Source organism: Megalobrama amblycephala, linkage group LG19, assembly GCF_018812025.1.
Source record: "Megalobrama amblycephala isolate DHTTF-2021 linkage group LG19, ASM1881202v1, whole genome shotgun sequence".
Lineage (NCBI taxonomy): Eukaryota > Metazoa > Chordata > Actinopteri > Cypriniformes > Xenocyprididae > Megalobrama > Megalobrama amblycephala.
Window position 1 is genome coordinate 2,184,282 of NC_063062.1, and position 24,132 is coordinate 2,208,413.

General features: G+C 36.6%; 2 protein-coding genes across 4 annotated transcripts in view; one reads left to right on the forward strand and one right to left on the reverse strand.

The window, feature by feature from the left end:
* Positions 1–490: 490 nt before the first annotated feature.
* On the reverse strand, positions 491–9,472 carry fgf7 (fibroblast growth factor 7). Of its 2 annotated transcripts, none has more exons than XM_048167962.1 (4): positions 9,095–9,472; positions 7,410–7,853; positions 1,734–1,840; positions 491–1,586 (listed from the first exon to the last, which is right to left on the reverse strand). In XM_048167962.1, the coding sequence occupies exons 2-4, from the start codon at positions 7,690–7,692 to the stop codon at positions 1,371–1,373; spliced, it is 606 nt and encodes a 201-aa protein (XP_048023919.1). In that variant the 5' UTR covers positions 7,693–7,853; positions 9,095–9,472; the 3' UTR covers positions 491–1,370. The 2 variants fall into 2 exon arrangements, with proteins under 2 accessions (XP_048023919.1, XP_048023920.1); XM_048167963.1 differs by having other exon boundaries at positions 7,410–7,880.
* A 2,122-nt stretch (positions 9,473–11,594) lies between these two features.
* The window catches only part of secisbp2l (SECIS binding protein 2-like), a 44,463-nt gene continuing 31,925 nt past the window's right edge, over positions 11,595–24,132 (forward strand). The window contains exons 1-3 of one of the 2 annotated variants that reach the window (XM_048167959.1): positions 11,595–11,705; positions 11,884–11,977; positions 15,478–15,631. Coding sequence is in view for 1 of the 2 variants with exons in the window: in XM_048167958.1 (XP_048023915.1) it covers positions 11,975–11,977 (3 nt within the window). In the remaining variant the exon portion in view is untranslated. The remainder of the gene's footprint in view (positions 11,706–11,883; positions 11,978–15,477; positions 15,632–24,132) is intronic. The other variant, XM_048167958.1, reaches the window with a different exon arrangement.

Genomic DNA, 24,132 nt, shown 5'->3' on the forward strand with positions numbered 1-24,132 from the left:
TGAGTCAGAATTTTTGAAATTGTGACACTAAATCATAATTAGGACATACCAAGTCATAATTATGAGATTAAACAGTAGAAATGATTAGATAAAAGTTTCTGTCATCATTTTGACTTGGTATTAGTACTCTGAATGTTATAATTTCGACTTTTTATCTGAAAATTTTGACTTTTATGATTTTTTTTTCTTATGTGGCTGAAATGGGCTTCCATAGGAAGGTCTTACTGTAAAACACTGAATGTTACTGTGAAAGGTCATTTTCTGTCAATCCTGTCAATCACTGTGGTTCATTTGATGTCATCATTATGATGATTAGCGTTCGGTAACTTAATTTCTTGCAGTGAATTTTCTCCCAGCCGGTTTAGCGGACGCAACTGGTGTTAAAAAGAGAAAATAAGATAAATGAAGTGAGCGATTTGTGAAGCCGATCATCTGTTTTTTGTGTCCAGATAAAGGCCTCGTGAACATCTCAGAACACGCCACTCCAGAGGAAGGTACATACATGTTTTATTGAGATTGATCTATAATCATATAAAACCTCAGATTTCACTTAGTATCCTAGCAGCAAAATATAAACTCCTGCTTGACTCTCTGTGTGAGTGTTTGCAGCACAGAATACAGACGATTATTTCAGAGCCAGCGACACATATAAATATCATAAATAACACACAACAACACATGGACACAATCACATTAGAGCACTGAGTGATTATGTGGAAACTAAATACGGTCAGACAAACCCATTTCACCATAATGCGTTTGATTTCATCCGATTGAAAGTGTCTATATATGAAGGCGGTTGATCAATAATGAAAAGGAAAGTCGTTTATGAATGAGCGATGGAAGATTGTGAAGACAAACATTGCATTTCTTAGAATACAGTCACTATAAGAGCAGGAAGATGAATGTTAATTGCATGTGATTTTTAGAGCTAATAAATGACCCAAAGATTAAACAAATTAAAGAACTGATTTTCTCATTGAAATGGAAACGAGAACGGAATGTCTCAAACTAAACGAAAAGGAAAACTCCTCAGGATGGATGTTAGTGGTGTGCGATATTGTCGTACACACATCGTTCGTATAAATGCATTGCAGTGTTTATTTGGCGTTTTCATTCTTAATGGCTGTGAAAGTGCAGTGAACAGAAACATAGACGCTCTGGTTATTCTCTCTAAAAAATATAAAAATAGTTTTTATCTCAAAACACACAGGAGTATTTATAACTGTTTGTTTACACGAGTCCAAAACCTTTTCGTATATAAACCCTGGTGCCGTTTCACCAGCATCTTCTCGTGTGTCTCGAGTGGCGAAGAAAGAAAGTGTGTTTTATTGATAATGTTTGCAGCTGAATTACTGACATGCATCACTTCACGCCAGCTTCTTCTCGTCTTCCTTGCACTTTCGAGGGATGAAGTGAGAAGTGATGCTCTCTCTCCTCGTCTTCTTTCCTTTCAGCGGCCGTCCGTTTTTTGACAGAGCGATGAACATCTCTTTGCCGTCTTTAGTCTTTTTGACCGAGGCGTACGCTGTGTAGTAGTTCTCTAAAAACACTTCTTTGAAGTTGCAGCTGTCGTTGTAGTCTTTCTGTTTGGGAGAGGTGAAAACAGGTACGACAGAACTTTAATTTGCCGTAAACTCTAGTTTGCTCATTCGCTATATTTACTCTTAAATCAGCCATGAAACGTGAGAATGCATTAGCTGGAATCAGATTAAAAGACGGAGGGGTTTTACTTTGCCCTGTAACATTCCGGTGCGGTTCATGGAAATGTAATACTGGCTCTTCAGTCCTTTTATGGCCAACACGCCTCCCTCAGAAACCGTCCTGATCTCCAGAACACCTGAAACACAGACAGTGGATCAGCCTGAGCGTTTGAAGAAACGCAGCGCTGTATGTGTTTGGAGCCAAATATACTTTTTAGGGTCACATTTGTTTTGATTTAACCCTCTGCTGCTCCTCGTTTAGGGGTTACATGAATATTTTGAGGGAATCTTATGGTAGTAAGTAATATGTTATGTTCTATTTGTTTCCTTAATTTTTTTACAATACAATATAATTATTTAATTTTTCAATTAACCCCTTCATTGCTGTGTGCTTTTTTCTGCATCATGGCTGATTTGTAGATTGTACACCCCCAAATTTATTTTTTATTCACCCATTCATTTCTATGACGGTCAATTAGGACCATTTTAGGACCATTTATCCTTTTTGAATCATGTCCACATTTAAAACACATTTAAAATACTACCTAATAAGATACAAAAAGTATGAACTTTATTTGTTTGAGAAGAATCCCATCCAGCCTGAAGTGGCCTGAGCTGATTTAATTTCTGTTTAATAACACACTTCACCTTTCAAAATCCATTTGTATAAAGGAAGCAGTAAAATCAGTTTAATATATTTTTGTTCAATAATATTTTTTATTTAATATTTTGCATTTGAGGGAGTGTTATGGTACTAAGTAATATTTATGCAATAATTATGATCCATTTTTTTCCCACAATTTTTTTTACAGTACAATTATTTAATCCATGCAAAGTATTTTTCAGTTAACCCCTTCATTGCTGCGTGCTTTTTCCTGCATCATGACTGATTTGTAGATTGTACCTATCCCCCCCACCTCCCAAAATTCTGTATATTTTATTTATTATTTGCTCATTAATTTCTATGGCAGTCATTTTTAACTATTTTGTACGGAAGAGGATTAGGGCCAAGCAATAATAAAAAATTAAAACCATCTCGAGATTAAAGTTGTAAAATTTCGAGAAAAAACTCGTTAAATTTCATGGAAAAAGTCGAAATAAAATGTTGAGAATAAACTCGTTAAATTACGAGAAAAAAACTTGTTAAATTTCGAGAAAAAATTCGAGATAAAATGTTGAGAATAAAGTCATAATTTAATACGTTTATTCTCAACATTTTATCTCGACTTTTTTTCTCGAAATTTAATGACATTTTTCTCGTAATTTAATGAGTTTATTCTCGTAATTTAACGACTTTTTTCTCGTAATTTAATGACTTTATTCTCAACATTTTATCTCGACTTTTTTCCCGAAATTTAACGACATTTTTCTCGTAATTTAATGAGTTTATTCTCATAATTTAATGACTTTTTTCTCGTAATTTAATGACTTTATTCATTTCTATGCCGGTCATTTTTAACTATTTTGTACGGAAGAGGATTAGGGCCAAGCATTAATAAAAAATTAAAACCATCTTGAGATTAAAGTTGTTCAATTTCGAGAAAAAACTCGTTAAATTTCGAGAAAAAAGTCGAGATAAAATGTTGAGAATAAAGTCATTAAATTACGAGAAAAAAGTTGTTAAATTATGAGAACAAATTCATTAAATTATGAGAAAAAACTAGTTAAATTTCGAGAAAAAATTCGAGATAAAATGTTGAGAATAAAGTCATAATTTAATGAGTTTATTTTCAACATTTTATCTCGACTTTTTTCTCGAAATTTAACGAGTTTTTTCTCGAGATGGTTTTATTTTTTTATTATTGCTTGGCCCTAATCCTCTTCCGTAATTTTGTGACTATTTTTTGGACCATTTAACCTTTTAGAATCATGTCCACATTTTTTTTTTTTTTGTGCGTGTTCACATACCAAGTGCCACAACAGTCATACCATTTAGATAAAGTACAAAATAAATAAATAAGAAATAAATAAATAACATTTTTTGGTCAAAATTTGATCGTAGAGCACCGAAGGGTTAAATCTGATGGGGGGGAAGTGGTTCGTAAATGCAGACATTTAATTCTTTGGATATTTGGCCACTTAATTCATTTCAAAACACATTTAATTTAATTTATGGTTTAAAGGTGACGTGTGTCATTTTTTGGTTTTAAAATACTAACTAATATGACAGTAGAAGGTTGATTCTTTTGAATCTTATGAACTTTTTTTGTTTGAGAATCCCATGCCATGACGTGGCCTGAGCTGATTTTTCTGTTTAATGACACGGTTCACCTTTCAAAAGTCTATTTTTATAGGGAAAAACAGTTTCGTTTCTGAATATAAGATCTTAACTGAAGATGAAATATCAGTATCAGATGGTTCAATCAACAGTGAGTTAAAAGTCGACAAGCTCCAGTTGCACTCCATATCAGATATTTCACAGCTGAAGGGCCTGTTTGTTGTTTCGCTCATGTTTTCTTGTCGTTTTAAGCTCCGTGTGTGTGTGAGTTGTGTAAGGACACTCAAATACATGTGTGCGTCTCTGGAAGTGTTTGGTTTACATGTGAGCAGCTCTAATGGTATAATAAGCTGCTGTCACGGCACAACTCTGACAGAACCTCAAAACGCGTCTGCTTTTCTCTCCCACGGCGCTGTCCACCCCTCTCCTACCCTCACTGCATGTCTTGCATGCGCTCTGTGCGTGCAGTTGTCGGCCACATCTGGCTGTATCAATTTTTCTTCTTTTCAGCGCCAGCTGACGTAATCATTTTCCCTCTGGAGCAGAGATGCATGCCGTCACGCCAACACGACGACTTTCTTCTCATACACAAACAAAATTACTAATAACCAAACATGCTTGAGGCTGACGTTATACTGTAAAGGGATTAATAAACATTTTAATTATTATTAGTTATTATTATTGTTATGCATGTATCATCAGCCTCAAGTCTGAATTTGAGTTTCAGTTTGCTTCACAATTTGTTTTGACAAAAATAGACATCTTTTTCAGTGAGTTGTACTTCCATTGTAACCACATTGACTTTTAACTTCTGACCACTAAGTCCTCTAACGAAGTGAAACAAGAGCTATAAATACGGCCCCAACACAGAGCACCTGTTTCTCTTTACGCCTGTCACTCCCTCGTCACACTGCCTCGCGACCTGCTAATAATCCCACTGGAATTCTGACCAGGCTGATTCCTTCACCCTCAGATACAGTGGGATATCACTTTCTACTAATATAATGTAAAGAGTCTTTACCGGACATAAACTTACATAAATTAATGTGTAGTCTAATAATGCTTAATAAACATTATTAGATTATAAAACACTCAACAAATCAATAGTGACATTTAAAGTGACATGCAACTATGATATTTTTTGAAATTCATATTTAAAAGTACATAATGCACATGATCGGTTTAGCATAATATAATGTAATATTGTTTGTGAATCTAACTAATGAAAGCTTTTGTTGCTCTATCACTGCTTTAAATGTCTCAGTATCGCTCTATCGCTACTTTAAATGTATCCATGTCGCTCTATCTCTACTTTATATGTATCAGTATCGCTCTATCGCTACGTTAAATGTATCCATATCACTCTATCGCTACTTTAAATGTATCCATGTCGCTCTGTCGCTACTTTAAATGTATCAGTATCGCTCTATCGCTACTTTAAATGTATCCATGTCGCTCTGTCGCTACTTTAAATGTATCCATGTCGCTCTATCGCTACTTTAAATGTATCCATATCGCTCTATCGCTACTTTAAATGTATCCATGTCGCTCTATCTCTACTTTATATGTATCAGTATCGCTCTATCGCTACGTTAAATGTATCCATATCACTCTATCGCTACTTTAAATGTATCCATGTAGCTCTGTCGCTACTTTAAATGTATCCATGTCGCTCTATCGCTACTTTAAATGTATCCATGTCGCTCTATCGCTACTTTATATGTATCAGTATCGCTCTATCGCTACGTTAAATGTATCCATATCACTCTATCGCTACTTTAAATGTATCCATGTATCCATGTCGCTCTGTCGCTACTTTAAATGTATCAGTATCGCTCTATCGCTACTTTAAATGTATCCATGTCGCTCTATCGCTACTTTAAATGTATCCATGTCGCTCTATCGCTACTTTAAATGTATCCATATCGCTCTATCGCTACTTTAAATGTATCCATGTCGCTCTATCTCTACTTTATATGTATCAGTATCGCTCTATCGCTACGTTAAATGTATCCATGTCGCTCTGTCGCTACTTTAAATGTATCCATGTCGCTCTGTCGCTACTTTAAATGTATCAGTGTTGCTCTATCGCTACTTTAAATGTATCCATATCGCTCTATCGCTACTTTAATTGTATCCATGTTGCTCTATCGCTATTTTAAATGTGTATCCATGTCGCTCTATCGCTACTTTAAATGTATCAATGTCGCTCTATCGCTACTTTAAATGTATCAATATCGCTCTATCGCTACTTTAAATGTATCAATATCGCTCTATCGCTACTTTAAATGTATCCATGTCGCTACTTTAAATGTATCAATGTCGCTCTATCGCTACTTTAAATGTATCAATATCGCTCTATCGCTACTTTAAATGTATCAATATCGCTCTATCGCTACTTTAAATGTATCAATGTCGCTCTATCGCTACTTTAAATGTATCAATATCGCTCTGTCGCTACTTTAAATGTATCAGTGTTGCTCTATCGCTACTTTAAATGTATCCATATCGCTCTATCGCTACTTTAAATGTATCAATATCGCTCTATCGCTACTTTAAATGTATCAGTGTTGCTCTATCGCAACTTTAAATGTATCCATATCGCTCTATCGCTACTTTAAATGTATCCATGTCGCTCTATCGCTACTTTAAATGTATCCATGTCGCTCTGTCGCTACTTTAAATGTATCCATATCGCTCTATTGCTACTTTAAATGTATCAGTATCACTCTATTAGTACTTTAAATGTATCAGTATCGCTCTATCTCTACTTTAAATGTATCCATATCGCTCTATCTCTACTTTAAATGTATCCATGTCGCTCTGTCGCTACTTTAAATGTATCCATATCGCTCTATTGCTACTTTAAATGTATCAGTATCACTCTATTACTACTTTAAATGTATCAGTATCGCTCTATCTCTACTTTAAATGTATCCATATCGCTCTATCTCTACTTTAAATGTATCCATATCGCTCTATCGCTACTTTAAATGCCTCAATGTTGCTCTATCGCTGCTTTAAATGTATCCATGTTGCACTATGGCTACTTTATTTGTCTCAATGTCACTATCGCTACTTTAAATGTATCAAAGTCACTCTATGGCTACTTCAATGTCTCAGTGTTGCTCTATAGCTACTTTATTTGTCTCAATGTCGCTCTATGGCTACTTTAAATGCCTCATTGTCACTCTATCGCTACTTCAAATGTCTCAATGTTGCTCTATGGCTACTTAAAATGTATCAGTGTCGCTCTATGGCTACTTTAAATGTCTCAATGTCGCTCTATCGCTACTTTAAATGTTTCAATATCACTCTATGGCTATTTTATTTGTCTCAATGTCACTCTATCGCTACTTTGAATGTTTCATTGTCTCTCCACTGATAAATCCTCCGTGAAGCTCCTGACACATGAAGACCAAATGTGTTTTTTGAAATTAAGGTAGAACCTCAGTCAGACATGTCAGAAGTGAGTGATAATCTCTTACTGTAGCAGTTGTTGGGATCCTGCGTTCCATTGATATTCCCGTTCTCGTCGATCATCAGAAACCACTGTGTGCGACTATAGAGGCGTCGGATTCGAACGTCCCCTCCTTCCATGTAGTCGTAGTTTCTGGTGTGGCGTTCATGTTTGGAACAGTCAGTCACAGACGCCTGCCCAGCGACTCTCTCGCCATCACACACGCACACACGGCTGACAACCAGCACGACGTGCAACCACAGTCCACACGGCAACTTAGGCAGTTTCCATGACAGCGTCCATTTGCGCATTATACTGCGTTTCTCAAGGAGTTCATGATCCACATACTGAAGGCAAAACTCTGGTTGGATCTTCAAGCCGTGGGAGATCCGCTTGGACCCTTTCCCAGTAAAATCCTCAGATTGTGGAGTGAAGTCGGACCTCCTCCTGCAGCATCAGAATCTCCTCAGAGCTGGAGGAGGCAGCAGTGTATTAGTTTCTGTTGTTAATGACAGTCAAATGATACAAATCAACAAACGGGTGCTTCACTCACTGTCCATTTCTGATGAAGATACAGGAGACATACACTTTATCACTGTTCATCTCAATAATCAACATCATTCACATATGAATCAGATTCTGCATGTTCAATGTCTTTAAAATTAGTGTCTCACTGTCACTATATCGCTACTTTAAATGTTTCAGTGTCGCTCAATTGTTACTTTAAATGTTTCAGTGTCGCTCTACTGTTACTTTTAATGTCTCAATGTTGCTCAATTGTTACTTTAAACGTTTCAGTGTCATTCTATCACTACTTTAAATGCTTCAGTGTTGCTCAGTTGTTACTTTAAATGTTTCAATGTTTCTTGATTGTTACTTTAAACATTTAAATTACTTTAAATGTTTGTGTCACTCCATTGTTACTTTAAATGTTTCAGCATCGCTGATTTGTTACTTTAAATGTTTCAGTATCACTCAATTGTTACTTTAAAAGTTTCAGTGTTGCTCAGTTGTTACCTTAAATATTTACATTTTGCTCTACTGCTACTTTTAATGTCTCAATGTTGCTCTATCGCTGCTTTAAATGTTTCAGTATCGCTCAAATGTTACTTTAAATGTTTCACTGTCACTCTATCACTACTTTAAACGTTTCAGTGTTGCTCTACTGTTACTTTTAATGTCACTCTATTGTTACTTTAAATGTCTCAGCATTGTATCTATCCCTACTTGAAGCATCTCAATATCTCCTTATCACTTTTTCAAATGTTTCAGTATCACTCTATTCCTACTTTAAATGTTGCAATATTGCTGTTTCACTAATTAAAATATCATAATATAAAATAATTCTCTCTGACACTTCTTCATATGTTTCCGTATTGCTCTATCACTGGTTTAAATCGCTTAATATCCCTCTGTTTCTACTTTAAATGTCTGAATATTGCTCTATTGCTACTTTAAATCTCAATACCACTTTATCTGTAATTTAAATGTCTGTCACCACTTTAAATATCACTACTCAATATTGCTGCTTTAAATGTCTGAAAATTGCTCTATCAGTATTTTAAATGTCTCAGTATTGCTCTACCGATACCTTAAATTACATTATATTTGTCGCTGTCTCACTCGGTCTCTCTGCCTAGTTTCTGCCAACCTAACTTACGACACAATATATTGATTTAAAGTGTTGTAATAAAGTCTTTAAAAGTGACTTACTTGTGCCTCCACGACGTGCGCTTCAGTCCAGACGATTCCAGAGAAACTTCCAATGTGACGCACCGAGAGAGGGAGTTTTGGGGCAGCCCGTCTGCGCTGTGCATCTTCTCGTGTTGCTGAACGCTGCGCAATCTCTGATAAAAGCCTCTCGCTGACCTCACTTCTCTGCAATTACGCCTCAGCCACTCAGCTGTCACTGGGATGCTGGAGCGAGAGAACGAAAGAGAGAGAGAGAGAATCATCCGTTTCTGCTAGCCAGGCCTCCGGTGGACGTGAGAGGGAGCCGTAAACATGAGCGCAGCCGTTCTCTCTCTCTCTCTCTCTCTGAGGCATGCAGGAAGAATCCTGCGAGATCTGCACACAGAAACTGCTGTTGCATCGACATCCACCGATTTATTAAAAGAAATCGCATGCCGTGACGTTCTCAAGATCCCTCAGCTCTCATATGTGATCTGAAGGGTCTCGTCTGTCATTTGTTGCTGTCTTACAGACAAACATCAAAGCATGAGTTGAATTCAAAGGCTGATAGTGAATCTATGAGGGTAATAAATCTAACAAGGCGGGCCACAATTGAGGAAGCTAAACAGAGGGCCGTTCACTGCTGGAATGGTTCATCTCTGCAGAAGGTCAAGCACTCTTTCACTTTTCCTGTTTGTATTTAGGAGGCAAATTTACAGTTTTACACACCTGGCCTCTGCAGCTCTCGGCACATCAAACGTTCCCAGCGTTTGGAGCCCCGAGGGAGACGCTGCGCACGGCCGACAGACACGCAGACCTCTGGACGCTCCAGTTTGCTCTTTCATTTACCAAACGATGGCTCGTAAAACGGCTGATCTAAAAGCTCACGGTCATTTGCAAACGGAGAAGCCTTGTATTTCCTTTCACCTTAAAAACGTAATTAGGTTTTACAGGAGCATGCGATCTAAAGTTTCTGTGCAGGAAGATTCTGCTGCCTGCAACCAGATTTTACATTTGAACATCAGAACAGAAAATTTGATGGTTTCATCCTCCTTACAGCCGCTGCATAAAACATACTTAGTACAAATCTGGATCATATTTTCTTTCGTCTGGTGTAGTTTTGTTTGTTTTTTTGAGGATGAGTTCATGTTCATGTTCCCAGCTAACAAAAATATGTTCGTTTTGGCATTATGTTATGAAAACATTATTTCTGAATGCTCAAAACGTCCATTTTTTTTGAAGTCAGAAATGTTTTTTCTTGGTTATGCGAACTTTATTATGGGAACGTTACTTTTTAATGTTCTAAAATAAGTAGTAACACTTAAAAAATGTTTGACGAACATCCAACTAAAACGTTTCAGAAAAAATACATATTTTTGTGCTGACATTTTGAGAACGTTATTATAACTTTGAACAAACGTTCTATTAACGTTACTGGAAGAATGTTTGTTCGGAACATTGAGAGAACCTTGCCACAACGTTCTGAGAATGTTACCTGTTAGTTGGGTTGACATTTGACTATTAAATACTGTAGAGTTTGACTGGATGTCAACAGACTCTTTACACTGTGTTCCAAATTATTATGCAAGTGACATATCAGTAAGATTTCAGTACAATAAACATTCAGATTTTAGTTTTTCTAAGAAAATGTTTGTTTGTTTATAAGCAAGTCACAGTTCTCATGCAATATGGGATGAAGAAAGATCTTTCTGAAGATGAAAAGCATGAAATGGTGCAATGATGTGCAAAAGGCACGAAAACAACTAATATTGTGTGAAACTGAATGGAGTTTATCAAATTATCATAAGATTTGTGAGTGATTTATAATTTAAAATGTAATTTTGATCTAAAAAGACATGGATAAATAAACAAACAAACATTTTCTTAGAAAAACTAAAATCTCAATGTTTATTGTACTGAAATCTTACTGATATGTCACTTCCATAATAATTTGGAATGCAGTGTAGAGGAAGAAACGTTTATTTTCCTGTGCTAATCATGCATGGTTATATCATTGTAATTCTCATTATGCATTTCTGCAAAATGAATAAATGTTGTTTATTCCCTGCTGTTTAATTGTTTTACCACCGTTAAAGAGATTCAAAGCCGAGTCAAACTGTGAGAAAGGGTTAATCTGATGCATTTGTCGCTTCTCTAAATGAGTTTCATCCTGAAACTCGCATCAGGTTCTCACTGAACTGAATCTCTCTGCGTTCACTGGACTGTATTGCTCACTATGTTTACAGTCCCAGCGGCCATTTGAGTTTATGACTGAAATGATAGAGCGAGTGACACATCAAAGCAGTTCTGGTGGAAAGAGAGAGAGAGCTCATGTTTGTGAACTTTAGACGACTCTGTCGGACGGATTTGCAGCTCTCCTGCTGTTTTAATTGCACCTGAAACGGCTGTTATAACCCAAACGAACATGCAATCCCGTTTACGTCTGTTTACTCTTGGCTTATGGAGAGTAACTTTGACATATAATATCAATAAACACCAGAACTGATGAAAGTGTGAGCTTGTTTTGTCTGTGCTTCATCAACAGCGAGATGGCGCTTGGCTCTCACCTGCTCTCGGGGTTTAAGGTCAGTCTATTCTGAGGAGCGGGTGGAGTTTGGGTTAATCCGCTGCTTTCTACATTCCCTCTTAATTGGTGAGCTCATGGGATCATGGCTGTTAACGGTGGGCTGTTCTTTAAATAGCTGCTCAAGTCTTGGATGGATAGAGGAGAAAAACGTGTACATGTGAAAAATCAACAGCTCATTACAAATGTGAATGCTTCTGATAATGTTTGATTGCATTAGTTCACTTCTGTTATCTGTGTTTATTAGGGTCGAGGGCTGAAGGTGTTGCTCCTATTGTTTCTGTTGTGACATCATCATCATCATCGGACCTGGAATCGATGGCGGCCTGTTGAATTACATGGTAAGATGTTTGAAGCACTGCTTAGGATCTGACTGGTTAACACACTTTATAGCGCCACCAACTGCTCATATTTGACTCTTTCTTCTGCTTATAACTTTGGTCTAGATATATAATTTTTTCCCCTCTGATTTCTCATATTGTCAGAGTTCACTGAAGTCATTAGTTTGAATCAGACATTTTTATCACGCAATTCTGACTTTATAACATGAGATATAAACTCGCAATTCTGAGAAAATGTCAAGTCTTTTTTCCCTTACAATTGCACATTATAACATGCAATTGCGAGTTTATATCACGCAATTCTGACTTTATATCTCGCAATTCTGACTTTATAACTCGCAATTCAGACTATATATCACGCAATTCTGACTTTATATCTCGCAATTCTGACTTTATATCTCGCAATTCTGACTTTATATCACGCAATTCTGACTTTATATCTCGCAATTCTGACTTTATATCTCACAATTCTGACTTTATAACTCGCAATTCTGACTTTATATCACACAATTCTGACTTTATAACTCGCAATTCTGACTATATATCACGCAATTCTGACTTTATATCTCGCAATTCTGACTTTATATCTCGCAATTCTGACTTTATATCACGCAATTCTGACTTTATATCACGCAATTCTGACTTTATATCTCGCAATTCTGACTTTATATCTCGCAATTCTGACTTTATATCACACAATTCTGACTTTATATCTCGCAATTCTGACTTTATATCTCGCAATTCTGACTTTATATCACGCAATTCTGACTTTATAACTCGCAAATCTGACTTTATATCTCGCAATTCTGACTTTATATCTCGCAATTCTGACTTTATATCACGCAATTCTGACTTTATATCACGCAATTCTGACTTTATATCTCGCAATTCTGACTTTATATCTCGCAATTCTGACTTTATATCACGCAATTCTGACTTTATAACTCGCAAATCTGACTTTATATCTCGCAATTCTGACTTTATAACTCGCAATTCTGACTTTATATCACACAATTCTGACTTTATAACTCGCAATTCTGACTTTATATCTCGCAATTCTGACTTTATATCTCGCAATTCTGACTTTATAACTCGCAACTCTGACTTTATAACTCGCAACTCTGACTTTATATCTCGCAATTCTGACTTTATAACTCGAATTCTGACTTTATATCTCGCAATTCTGACTTTATAACTCGCAATTCTGACTTTATATCACACAATTCTGACTTTATAACTCGCAATTCTGACTTTATAACTCGCAATTCTGACTTTATATCTCGCAATTCTGACTTTATATCACTCAATTCTGACTTTATAACTCGCAATTCTGACTTTATAACTCGCAATTCTGACTTTATAACTCGCAATTCTGACTTTATATCACACAATTCTGACTTTATATCTCGCAATTCTGACTTTATATCACGCAATTCTGACTTTATATCACGCAATTCTGACTTTATATCTCGCAATTCTGACTTTATAACTCGCAATTCTGACTTTATATCTCACAATTCTGACTTTATATCACACAATTCTGACTTTATATCTCGCAATTCTGACTTTATATCTCGCAATTCTGACTTTATATCACGCAATTCTGACTTTATAACTCGCAAATCTGACTTTATATCTCGCAATTCTGACTTTATATCACGCAATTCTGACTTTATATCACGCAATTCTGACTTTATATCTCGCAATTCTGACTTTATAACTCGCAATTCTGACTTTATATCTCACAATTCTGACTTTATATCACACAATTCTGACTTTATATCTCGCAATTCTGACTTTATATCTCGCAATTCTGACTTTATATCACGCAATTCTGACTTTATAACTCGCAAATCTGACTTTATATCTCGCAATTCTGACTTTATATCTCGCAATTCTGACTTTATATCACGCAATTCTGACTTTATATCACGCAATTCTTACTTTATATCTCGCAATTCTGACTTTATATCTCGCAATTCTGACTTTATATCACGCAATTCTGACTTTATAACTCGCAAATCTGACTTTATATCTCGCAATTCTGACTTTATAACTCGCAATTCTGACTATATATCTCGCAATTCTGACTTTATAACTCGCAATTCTGACTTTATATCACACAATTCTGACTTTATAACTCGCAATTCTGACTTTATATCTCGCAATTCTGACTTTATATCTCGCAATTCTGACTTTATAACTCGCAACTCTGACTTTATAACTCGCAACTCTGACTTTATATCTCGCAATTCTGACTTTATATCTCGCAATTCTGACTTTATAACTCGCAATTCTGACTTTATATCACACAATTCTGACTTTATATCTCGCAATTCTGACTTTATAACTCGCAATTCTGACTTCATAACTCGCAATTCTGACTTTATATCTCGCAATTCTGACTTTATATCACTCAATTCTGACTTTATATCTCGCAATTCTGACTTTATAACTCGCAATTCTGACTTTATATCACACAATTCTGACTTTATATCTCGCAATTCTGACTTTATAACTCGCAATTCTGACTTTATAACTCGCAATTCTGACTTTATATCACACAACTCTGACTTTATAACTCGCAATTCTGACTTTATATCTCGCAATTCTGACTTTATATCACTCAATTCTGACTTTATATCTCGCAATTCTGACTTTATAACTCGCAATTCTGACTTTATAACTCGCAATTCTGACTTTATATCACACAATTCTGACTTTATAACTCGCAATTCTGACTTTATATCTCGCAATTCTGACTTTATATCTCGCAATTCTGACTTTATAACTCGCAACTCTGACTTTATAACTCGCAACTCTGACTTTATATCTCGCAATTCTGACTTTATATCTCGCAATTCTGACTTTATAACTCGCAATTCTGACTTTATATCACACAATTCTGACTTTATATCTCGCAATTCTGACTTTATAACTCGCAATTCTGACTTCATAACTCGCAATTCTGACTTTATATCTCGCAATTCTGACTTTATATCACTCAATTCTGACTTTATATCTCGCAATTCTGACTTTATAACTCGCAATTCTGACTTTATAACTCGCAATTCTGACTTTATATCTCGCAATTCTGACTTTATAACTCGCAATTCTGACTTTATATCTCGCAACTCTGACTTTATAACTCGCAACTCTGACTTTATAACTCGCAACTCTGACTTTATATCTCGCAATTCTGACTTTATATAAGACAATACATCAAAATATTTCTTCTCAGGAGGCAGCTTTGTCACTTTTTTTGCATCCTTGTCTCAAGAATATATGATTGTATTGTTTTCTTCATAGCTGATTTGAATAATTTGATAATATTGACCGTGTGCAGAGTGGCAGGTTTAATGCTTCTGTGCAGCATAAAAATGCTTAACTCCCTCATAACTCATGTTCGAGCTTCACCTTCTCTCTCTCTCTGTGTCTTGATGTGGCTGATGGTAGTAAAGTTAAATGACACCATCATGAGGCTTCATTCATCATTTCAGGAGCCCTTTAATCAGTGTCAATGTGGGTTACAACTACAGCATGAGATTTATAAAGCTGCAGACGTCCCACACAGGTTGAAAAGTTCATGTGCACCTCTGAAGATGATCCACAGATTCTGAATGAGCAGCGCTTCAGATGTTGGACTGAAGACAGGTGAGTGTCTCGCCCTCAGAGGTCAGCTGGAGAGTGTATGTGTGTGTGTGTGTGTGTGTGTGTGTGTGTGTGGGTGGGCCAGTGGTGGGCCACGCAATGCGCTCAGAAAGGCTTTTTGTTAGACTGGTAGTGCTCTGACATTCACATGATGTTTAGAAACCGTTCTGTTTGAATAAATCTGAATTCTTAAACTGTTTATGATGCGCTGAACTGAAGCTCATAGAGGACGATTCACATCTGAACAATTCAATCGACTGCAGACGCTTTCAGACAGACTGATTTTGTTCTTTGAGTCACGATGTTGCGTGAGATTTCTCAGCGCTGACGCTCTTGTAAATCATAATTGAACAGTAGTAATGCAAAGAATGAGCTCAAACATTCTGTTTTTGATTTCAGAGTCTGTAGTGCCAAGAGAGAGAGAGAGAGAGAGAGAGAGAGAGAGTCCATAACTGCTGGCCAGATCACCTCACACACTCTCTCTCTCTCTCTCTCTGGAGTGGACTGCAACTCTATTTTTGTGTAAGCTGATATATGATCAGTTCAGTTCAATTGTATAGCAAATGTCTAAAGCAACTTACAAATGAGGAACATCACTTGTAATTTGTGATGTTGACATGCAAAAAAAGAGCCAGAGAACTGACACATCTTCGGTTTGTCTTTTGCTTGTGTTTTCTGTTGCTGTGTTCCTTTGTTCAGTTTCCCACCACTCATTTGTTCCCATGATTATGTCTTTAGTTAATTATCTGGTTTCTGGTTCCTATTTAAGCTGCACCCTTGTCTGCACTCTTTGTCTAGTCACTGTTATGTTAAGATGTGTTTGCACTGCCTGGTTGCCTGCTTTTTGAGTTAGATGCAGACCATAACAAGCACTCAAGGATGGATTACAGCATTGCCAATGCCTTCAGAGAATGATGTTCCCAAGTCTGTGCCAGTGAGAAGAACTCCAGAGTTTGTTTCAGTTCACTCCAGTGTGGGTTTCAACCCCTGAGCCCAAAATAAGGTACCAGTTATCAATGTAAAGCTGCTTTGACACAATACATTGTAAAAAGCGCTATACAAATAAAGGTGACTTGACTTGACTTATGATATTAAACAAAGCCCAGCTTTCAAACTGAGTAGTTTTTTAAGAAATTCGAACAATAAAAAGCGTTTTTTTTGGCTCTTTAATGTGTCGTGACAGATCGCTGTAGCGCCTCAGCTCAAGCGGCTCGTGAACCGATCATCTCTTCCTACTAGTTCATTTATAGCATCAAATAAACATGAATGAACATCAGAAGGAATGTTGTTTCAAACGCGGAAAGACGTCAATACACACCATTTTTTAAGTTTAACTCCACCGAGGTTAATCTTCTAATGCTGCGTTCACACCAAACGCGAATCGCGCGTCAAATTCGCTCTATTCGCGCGTCTAAACAAAGTGTGTTCAGACGCGAATTCGCATCATGGGAAGGGCTTCTGCCTGGCGTGCTGCCCAGTGTATTTGCCGGCCTCCTTGCTAGATAATGGCAGATATGGATGTAAGGCAGGCTAGTATCAACAGCTAAAATCATGCAAAGCATATTACAACTAACCAGATTTCCTCGCTTATCCTCTTCCAGGCAAGGTCCTTTTTATTCCTGTCTCCATAAAAATATGATGACACATCATAGAGCTCAGGGTGGCCACACACAGCGACTATTAATTTGTCCTCCATCTTTGTTCTCGTCTACACCGCTGATAACATCATAAACATGTGACTACCAAAGCAGAGTCTCTGATTGGTTAACGCGCCGCGAATATTCGCCAATGTTCGGATTTTTCAACTCGAGCGTCTAGGGGGTCAGACGCTTGATTCGTGCCGCAGGACGTCTAGACGCGCATTTACATTGACTTAACATGTATATCAGTCGCCCCAGACATGTTCGGTGTGAACGCAGCATAACTCCTGACTGCTTTGTCGGACAAAATGGCGGATTCGGTGTTCTGATTGGTTAGATCGTTTGTCAGTCAAACTCCAGGCGAAGGGTCAATTGGTCAAGAAGTACCACACTGTAAAAAGGATTGTTGGTTTTACTTAAAAAAGTAAGTTACCTGGTGAAATTTGCGTTAATACAATGCAGGCGATTGGTTTAATCAACAAAAACTCAAAATATATGTTATCTGAACCACATTAATTATTGAAGTTGATTTGACAAAAGAAAAAATGTTCTGAGAACAAATCCTGAAAATATATATATATATATTTTTTTTTTACAGTGAGAGCAACAGAGGATTGAAAAAAAAGGTTTGTTTTCACAGTAATGCCATAGAAGAATCATTTTTGGTTCCTCAAAGAACCTTTCAGTGATCAGTTCTTAAAAGAACCATTTTTTTTTCTTAGTGTGAAGAACATTTTAATGATCTAAAGAACGTTTTTCCGCTATACAGAACCTTTTTTTTGCAAAGGAAAGGTGGATGTTAAAGGTTCTTCATGGAACCATCGATCCCAATAAAGAGTGTAGTATATACAAATATATTCATAGTACAGTATAGGTGAAGTTTAGAAGAGACTGATTGAGAGGATCCAGTGTTTTTCCTGAAGCCGAGTGGATGTCTGTTCTCTGCTAAAGACAGAATCGCTGCCAGACGGCATGTCCATCAAACGCATGTGTTTGGGTGGGTGATGCGAGGCTCCTGTCATCATCAGTGTGATGTAATGCTTTGACCCGTGAGCTGTGCGGTCCGCTCGCTTTATTTCAGCAATCGCTATCATGAACTGTGTGAACTATCATGAACTCGTCTGCACTGGAGCTGCACATGTGTGTGTGTGTGTGTGAGATAACAGATGTGGTTTTATGCCTGAGCTGAAGAAAAGATTGTTGCTAAATGGAAATGTGATTATCAACATATCATCTACTGTATATGTAAGTGATGTCCGAATAGGGGATATTTGCTGTTAATGACGCTACAAGTTCAACTGAAACATCAAAATATTTGATATTTTTTAAATATTTTTAAATATGAGGAAAGAACAAAACACTAAACAGGGTGTTTATCTGACAAAATTGTTTGGCAAAAAAAGGCAAAATACAGCTGCAAGTTTATTTTATATGCAAAAAAAAAATGCATATAAAAACAAAAGCTGACAGGAAAAAGCATACATATCAGTTATTAATATTTCACTGTTTCTTGTTTTTGCATGTGTAACGTTGAGTCAGAGGATGAAGAAGATAGACGAAATCATTCAAATTGAAATGTTATTTATTAATCAAATCCAAGAGTGATGAAACACAAATGAAACAGCATGTAAAACACAACAACACCAGGCAGAGCTGAAGGGCTTATAAACTCAACATAATGAAACTGAACACAAACAGGTGTGATCTAATTAATGAGTAACCAAGGAGTAACAAACTAGTGGCGGGAAACTAAGAAGAACAAGGGAAAACTAACTAAGGTAGACTAAACAGCGACTGAAAACAATGAAAATGATACCCAAACTGAGCATAACTGTGACAGCATGTGTTTTGTAAGACAGTCTGGACAAAAATGATGTCGGCATGTTTCATTGCATTATTATCAGTCGCAATGTGATTACAAAATATTTAATATTTTAATAAAGGGTGAAGATGTCATCTTATTTAATGCAGTTTAGATTTAATGTAAAACTTTTTAGTGTGCAGTCCAAAAAATGATTTTTCGATGCTGTTCACTTTATTTAAACAACTTATTTTAATTCAACATCATTGTATTAGGTTTCTGGTTCAAATGTTGAACTGACTTGAAACGATTACTTTTTGACTTAACTTGATGTTTTTATAATAAAATAACATGTTTCAATCAAGTTAACTCAACCAGGACTCAATCAAACAGGACTTTGACTTCCCATCATGCTTTGCAAAGGGGCTGATTTGGGTAAATGTTGAAATAAAGTGTTATTTTAAGCAGTTTTTTAGCAACATTAGAAAATGGAGAGACTTTTTAATGTTTACTGTTCTATTATGTTGGTTTTTAAAAGTTTCTGTTATGTTAATAGTTTTGGGGTTACCATTGTGGTGAAGTGTAGAACATATGCTTGGGTTAGCTAACAACAATTAAAGTTGTTTTAATAATAAAAACAACTATTTTGGGCATGCCATAGATGGAATAAAACCATCTTCTGGCTAACACCTAACAATATTTACAGTGTAAAGATTTAGTAAAAGTTGTGAAAATTGATCTTGAACTAAACAATTAAACTGTATTATTTGTTTTCATTTCTGTTTGATATTAATTTTAGGATAATTAAACTTAATGGTTTTGGACAAAATTAAGAATGTTGACCTGGTTCAACTAAATAGCGTTGAGTTAAAGGATTAGTCCACTTTTAGATACATTTTTCCTGATAATTTACTCACCTCCATGTCATTCAAGATGTTCATGTCTTTCTTTCTTCAGTCGAAAAGAAAAGAGGAAAACATTCCAGGATTTTTCTCCATATAGTGGACTTCACTGGGGTTCAACGGGTTGAAGGTCCAAATGTCAGTTTCAGTGCAGCTTCAAAGAGCTCTACATGATCCCAGATGTGGAATAAGAGTCTTATCTAGAGAAACCATTGTCAATTTTCTAAAAAAAATAAATAAATTTATACATTTTAACCATAAATGCTCATCTTGAACTAGTTTTCTTCTTCTTCTCTATTAGAATTCCAGCAGTGTAGACACTGCTAAGTGTATTACTGCCCTCCACAGGTCAAACTTTGAACGAAATTGTCATATACAATATGCTAGTGCAAGTATATAACAATAAGTCCAGTGAAGTCCACTATATGGAGAAAAATCCTGGAATTTTTTCATCAAAAACCTTGATTTATTTTCAACTGAAGAGAGAAAGACATGAACATCTTGGATGATATGGAGGTGAGTAAATTATCAGGAAATTTTAATTTGAAAGTGAACTAATCCTTTAACCTTATGTAATAAATTTAAGTTAACTGACATAAATAACGTTAATTAAATGCAAAATAACCAAGTTACGTGGAACCTGTTGACATAAAAAAAATTAAGTAAATCCAACGTATTATTTTTTTGAGTGTTTTTGGTTTAGTCTATAGTATTTTTACAGTATCTCTGTATACAAAAACAATAACAGTCTGTCCTCACTTATATAGTTAAGTGTGTGTGTGTGTGTGTGCACCTCTCTAATTGCTCCTCACATCTGTTCACAGTTCGCATGCAAAGGTGTAATTTGCAGACTCTTGCATCTGCTCCGAGTGTCTGTGTGGAGCTGCAGGATCTGCATGTCATCATGGCATGATATTATCATCCGTTCTCTCTCTCTCTTTCGCTCAGGGCAGATGATTCTCTGTCGTGGCCACACAGACTGTGCCCCCCCACCTCGGGTAAACACGACTGATTATCCAACAGTAAATCAGAGCTGGATTTTTTTTGTTCTGGTGGGAAGTGGGAAACGGTCCCGGAGGGATTTGGAGGACCACAGCGCAGCTTTACACGACACTCGGCTGCAGGTCTCAAGGAGAATCTGGTCATGTTGACCTGCTGTTACTAATGTCTCAAAGCCGTTCATCTTTCAGAAGCGTTCTCTCGCTGAGCACATGTGGAGCTGTTTTCTGTTGTTTTCCAGTGATGGTCAGTCAGGGCAGACCTGCTGAAACTCACTTGAGATTCATTAGAGCTTGGCTGAGAACGCCGTTGGCAAAGACTTCAATATCTACGTCCATAACAATAGTTTTATGCTTTAACTTGCATAATCATGTCTCATTACTCACATTACATCATCTTTTACACCTGCACACAATCCGTCCTGGAGTTACGGAGAGTTTGTGTCAGAGGTGAAAAACAGTTTACAGTTTCCATGGTCAAATGTGAGCAAAGTGCCAGATGATGATAGGCTGTAATTTGTGTGATAATATTTACTTCAGACAGTCGGCCCACTGAAAGACAGAGAATGATATTATGATCTTATTGTTCCAGTGGACTGATGTTCTTCTTTTTCCTCACAGCTTCAGCTTTTCATTGCAAACAGCGACATGAAGGTCTTTATGAGTGAACATCTGTATCTGGTAAACATCGCAAACACATCAGACTCACTTCACCTGCATCATGTCACATCAGATTCTCAAAGTCGAATGACTGTCTCTGCATCTGATTCGAGTGTATTCTAATGATTTGATGAGAAAAAGGCTTGATATAGTGAGGACATCAGAGCATCTGCGTGAATGTGTGTGAACTTCATTTCATTATGTGAAGGACAACATGTTCTCAAAAATATAATAGATCCTCTCAAAGGAATAGTTCAGGAAAAAAAACAACATTCTGTCATCATTAATTCACCCTCATGTTGAAAAGGAGGTACAAAAGGAGATAGAAAAAACACCAGCAAATTAAGAAAACATCTTCATCAGTTTGACAACACATGTGCTGCAAATACTCACAAAGCAACCAAATACAGAAATGCGCTGCAAATACTCACAACGCAACCAAATACAGAAACACTGCAAATACTCACAACGCAACCAAATACAGAAATGCGCTGCAAATACTCACAAAGCAACCAAATACAGAAATGCGCTGCAAATACTCAAAAAGCAACCAAATTCAGAAACTTGCAGCAAATACTCAAAATGCAACCAAATACAGAAACGCGCCACAAATGCTTACAACGCAACCAAATTCAGAAACTTGCAGCCAATACTCACAAAGCAACCAAATATAGAAACACTGCAAATACTCACAAAGCAACCAAATATAGAAACACTGCAAATACTCACAAAGCAACCAAATATAGAAACACTGCAAATACTCACAAAGCAACCAAATACAGAAACGCTGCAAATAAACACAACGCAACCAAATACAGAAACACTGCAAATACTCACAACGCAACCAAATACAGAAATGCGCTGCAAATACTCACAAAGCAACCAAATACAGAAACGCTGCAAATAAACACAACGCAACCAAATACAGAAACACTGCAAATACTCACAACGCAACCAAATACAGAAATGCGCTGCAAATACTCACAAACAGGGCTTGACATTAACTTTTTTGCTCACCAGCCACTGTGGCTAGTGGTTTTCCAAAGTTACTAGCCACTCAGCATTTTCACTGGCCACAATTTTGATGTTGGTAAATTACATTTTATATGATTAAAGTTGACTTTGTTATGCTTAAATTACTTTATTTTGAGTCATTTTACTTGATTTAGAAGATTTAAAACCCTTCCAAACTTTTAAATGCAGATTGACCACCCAAATCAAGACTACATTGTATATCAGCTGGTATGTACAGGTGGGCAAGAGGTGGACAATATGAGCATGGGCTAATATGAGAAATTGTGTTAGGCTATATAAAAGAACAAAGAAGCAAATTACAAAAACAATAGTACATTAAAAAATAATCTTTTTTCAGATACAGTAGGTTTATTTAACATATAGCCTACATTTATTTAACATATTTTGTTGTTTGATTAACATTAATGACAGACAGGTAGGCCTATTTAATTGGGCTGCTGAATGCATGGACGTAACTGACGCATATCCAGTTATTACCCACCTGTTTACGTCCACTTAAGCCATAACCGACTGTATTCACGCGAGATACTCCACACGATGGACATTTAGACATCTGTGTGTACATGTATTTTACTATTCAGGCGCGAGGAGAACTGATCGCGCACGCGACAGAGCGCTTCTGTTGTGTGTCATTCAGCGCAATTCCGCCTATCCCTCCTTCACTAACTGCACGTAAATAACGAATTGTGTGATTGGATTGTAATTTTGTGCTACAACGATCTTCGACGATCATTTGGCTGTAAACTGAAATTATATTCAACCCGCCAAAGTGGCTAGTGAGAGTGGCTGTCTTACCCGCCACAGCTGAAATCTACCCGCATTTGGCGGGTTGGCGGGTGTTAATGTCAAGCCCTGCTCACAAAGCAACCAAATATAGAAACACTGCAAATACTCACAAAGCAACCAAATACAGAAACACACTGCAAATACTCACAAAGCAACCAAATATAGAAACACTGCAAATACTCACAAAGCAACCAAATACAGAAACACACTGCAAATACTCACAAAGCAACCAAATATAGAAACACTGCAAATACTCACAAAGCAACCAAATACAGAAACACACTGCAAATACTCACAACGCAACCAAATACAGAAACTTGCAGCCAATACTCACAAAGCAACCAAATATAGAAACACTGCAAATACTCACAAAGCAACCAAATATAGAAACACTGCAAATACTCACAAAGCAACCAAATACAGAAACACACTGCAAATACTCACAACACAACCAAATACAGAAACACACTGCAAATACTCACAAAGCAACCAAACACAGAAACACTGCAAATACTCACAAAGCAACCAAATTCAGAAACACTGCAAATACTCACAAAGCAACCAAATACAGAAACACACTGCAAATACTCACAACGCAACCAAATACAGAAACACTGCAAATACTCACAACGCAACCAAATACAGAAACACTGCAAATACTCACAACGCAACCAAATACAGA

Bases quoted from the DNA above. Each gene is read 5' to 3' on its own strand.
- fgf7 (XM_048167962.1), bottom strand. From the start codon at position 7,692: ATGCGCAAATGGACGCTGTCATGGAAACTGCCTAAGTTGCCGTGTGGA. The intron at 1,841-7,409 runs GTAAGAGATTAT...TCTGTGTTTCAG, and splicing joins GGATCCCAACAACTGCTACA to GTGTTCTGGAGATCAGGACG. The intron at 1,587-1,733 runs GTAAAACCCCTC...TCTCCCAAACAG, and splicing joins CCGGAATGTTACAGGGCAAA to AAAGACTACAACGACAGCTG.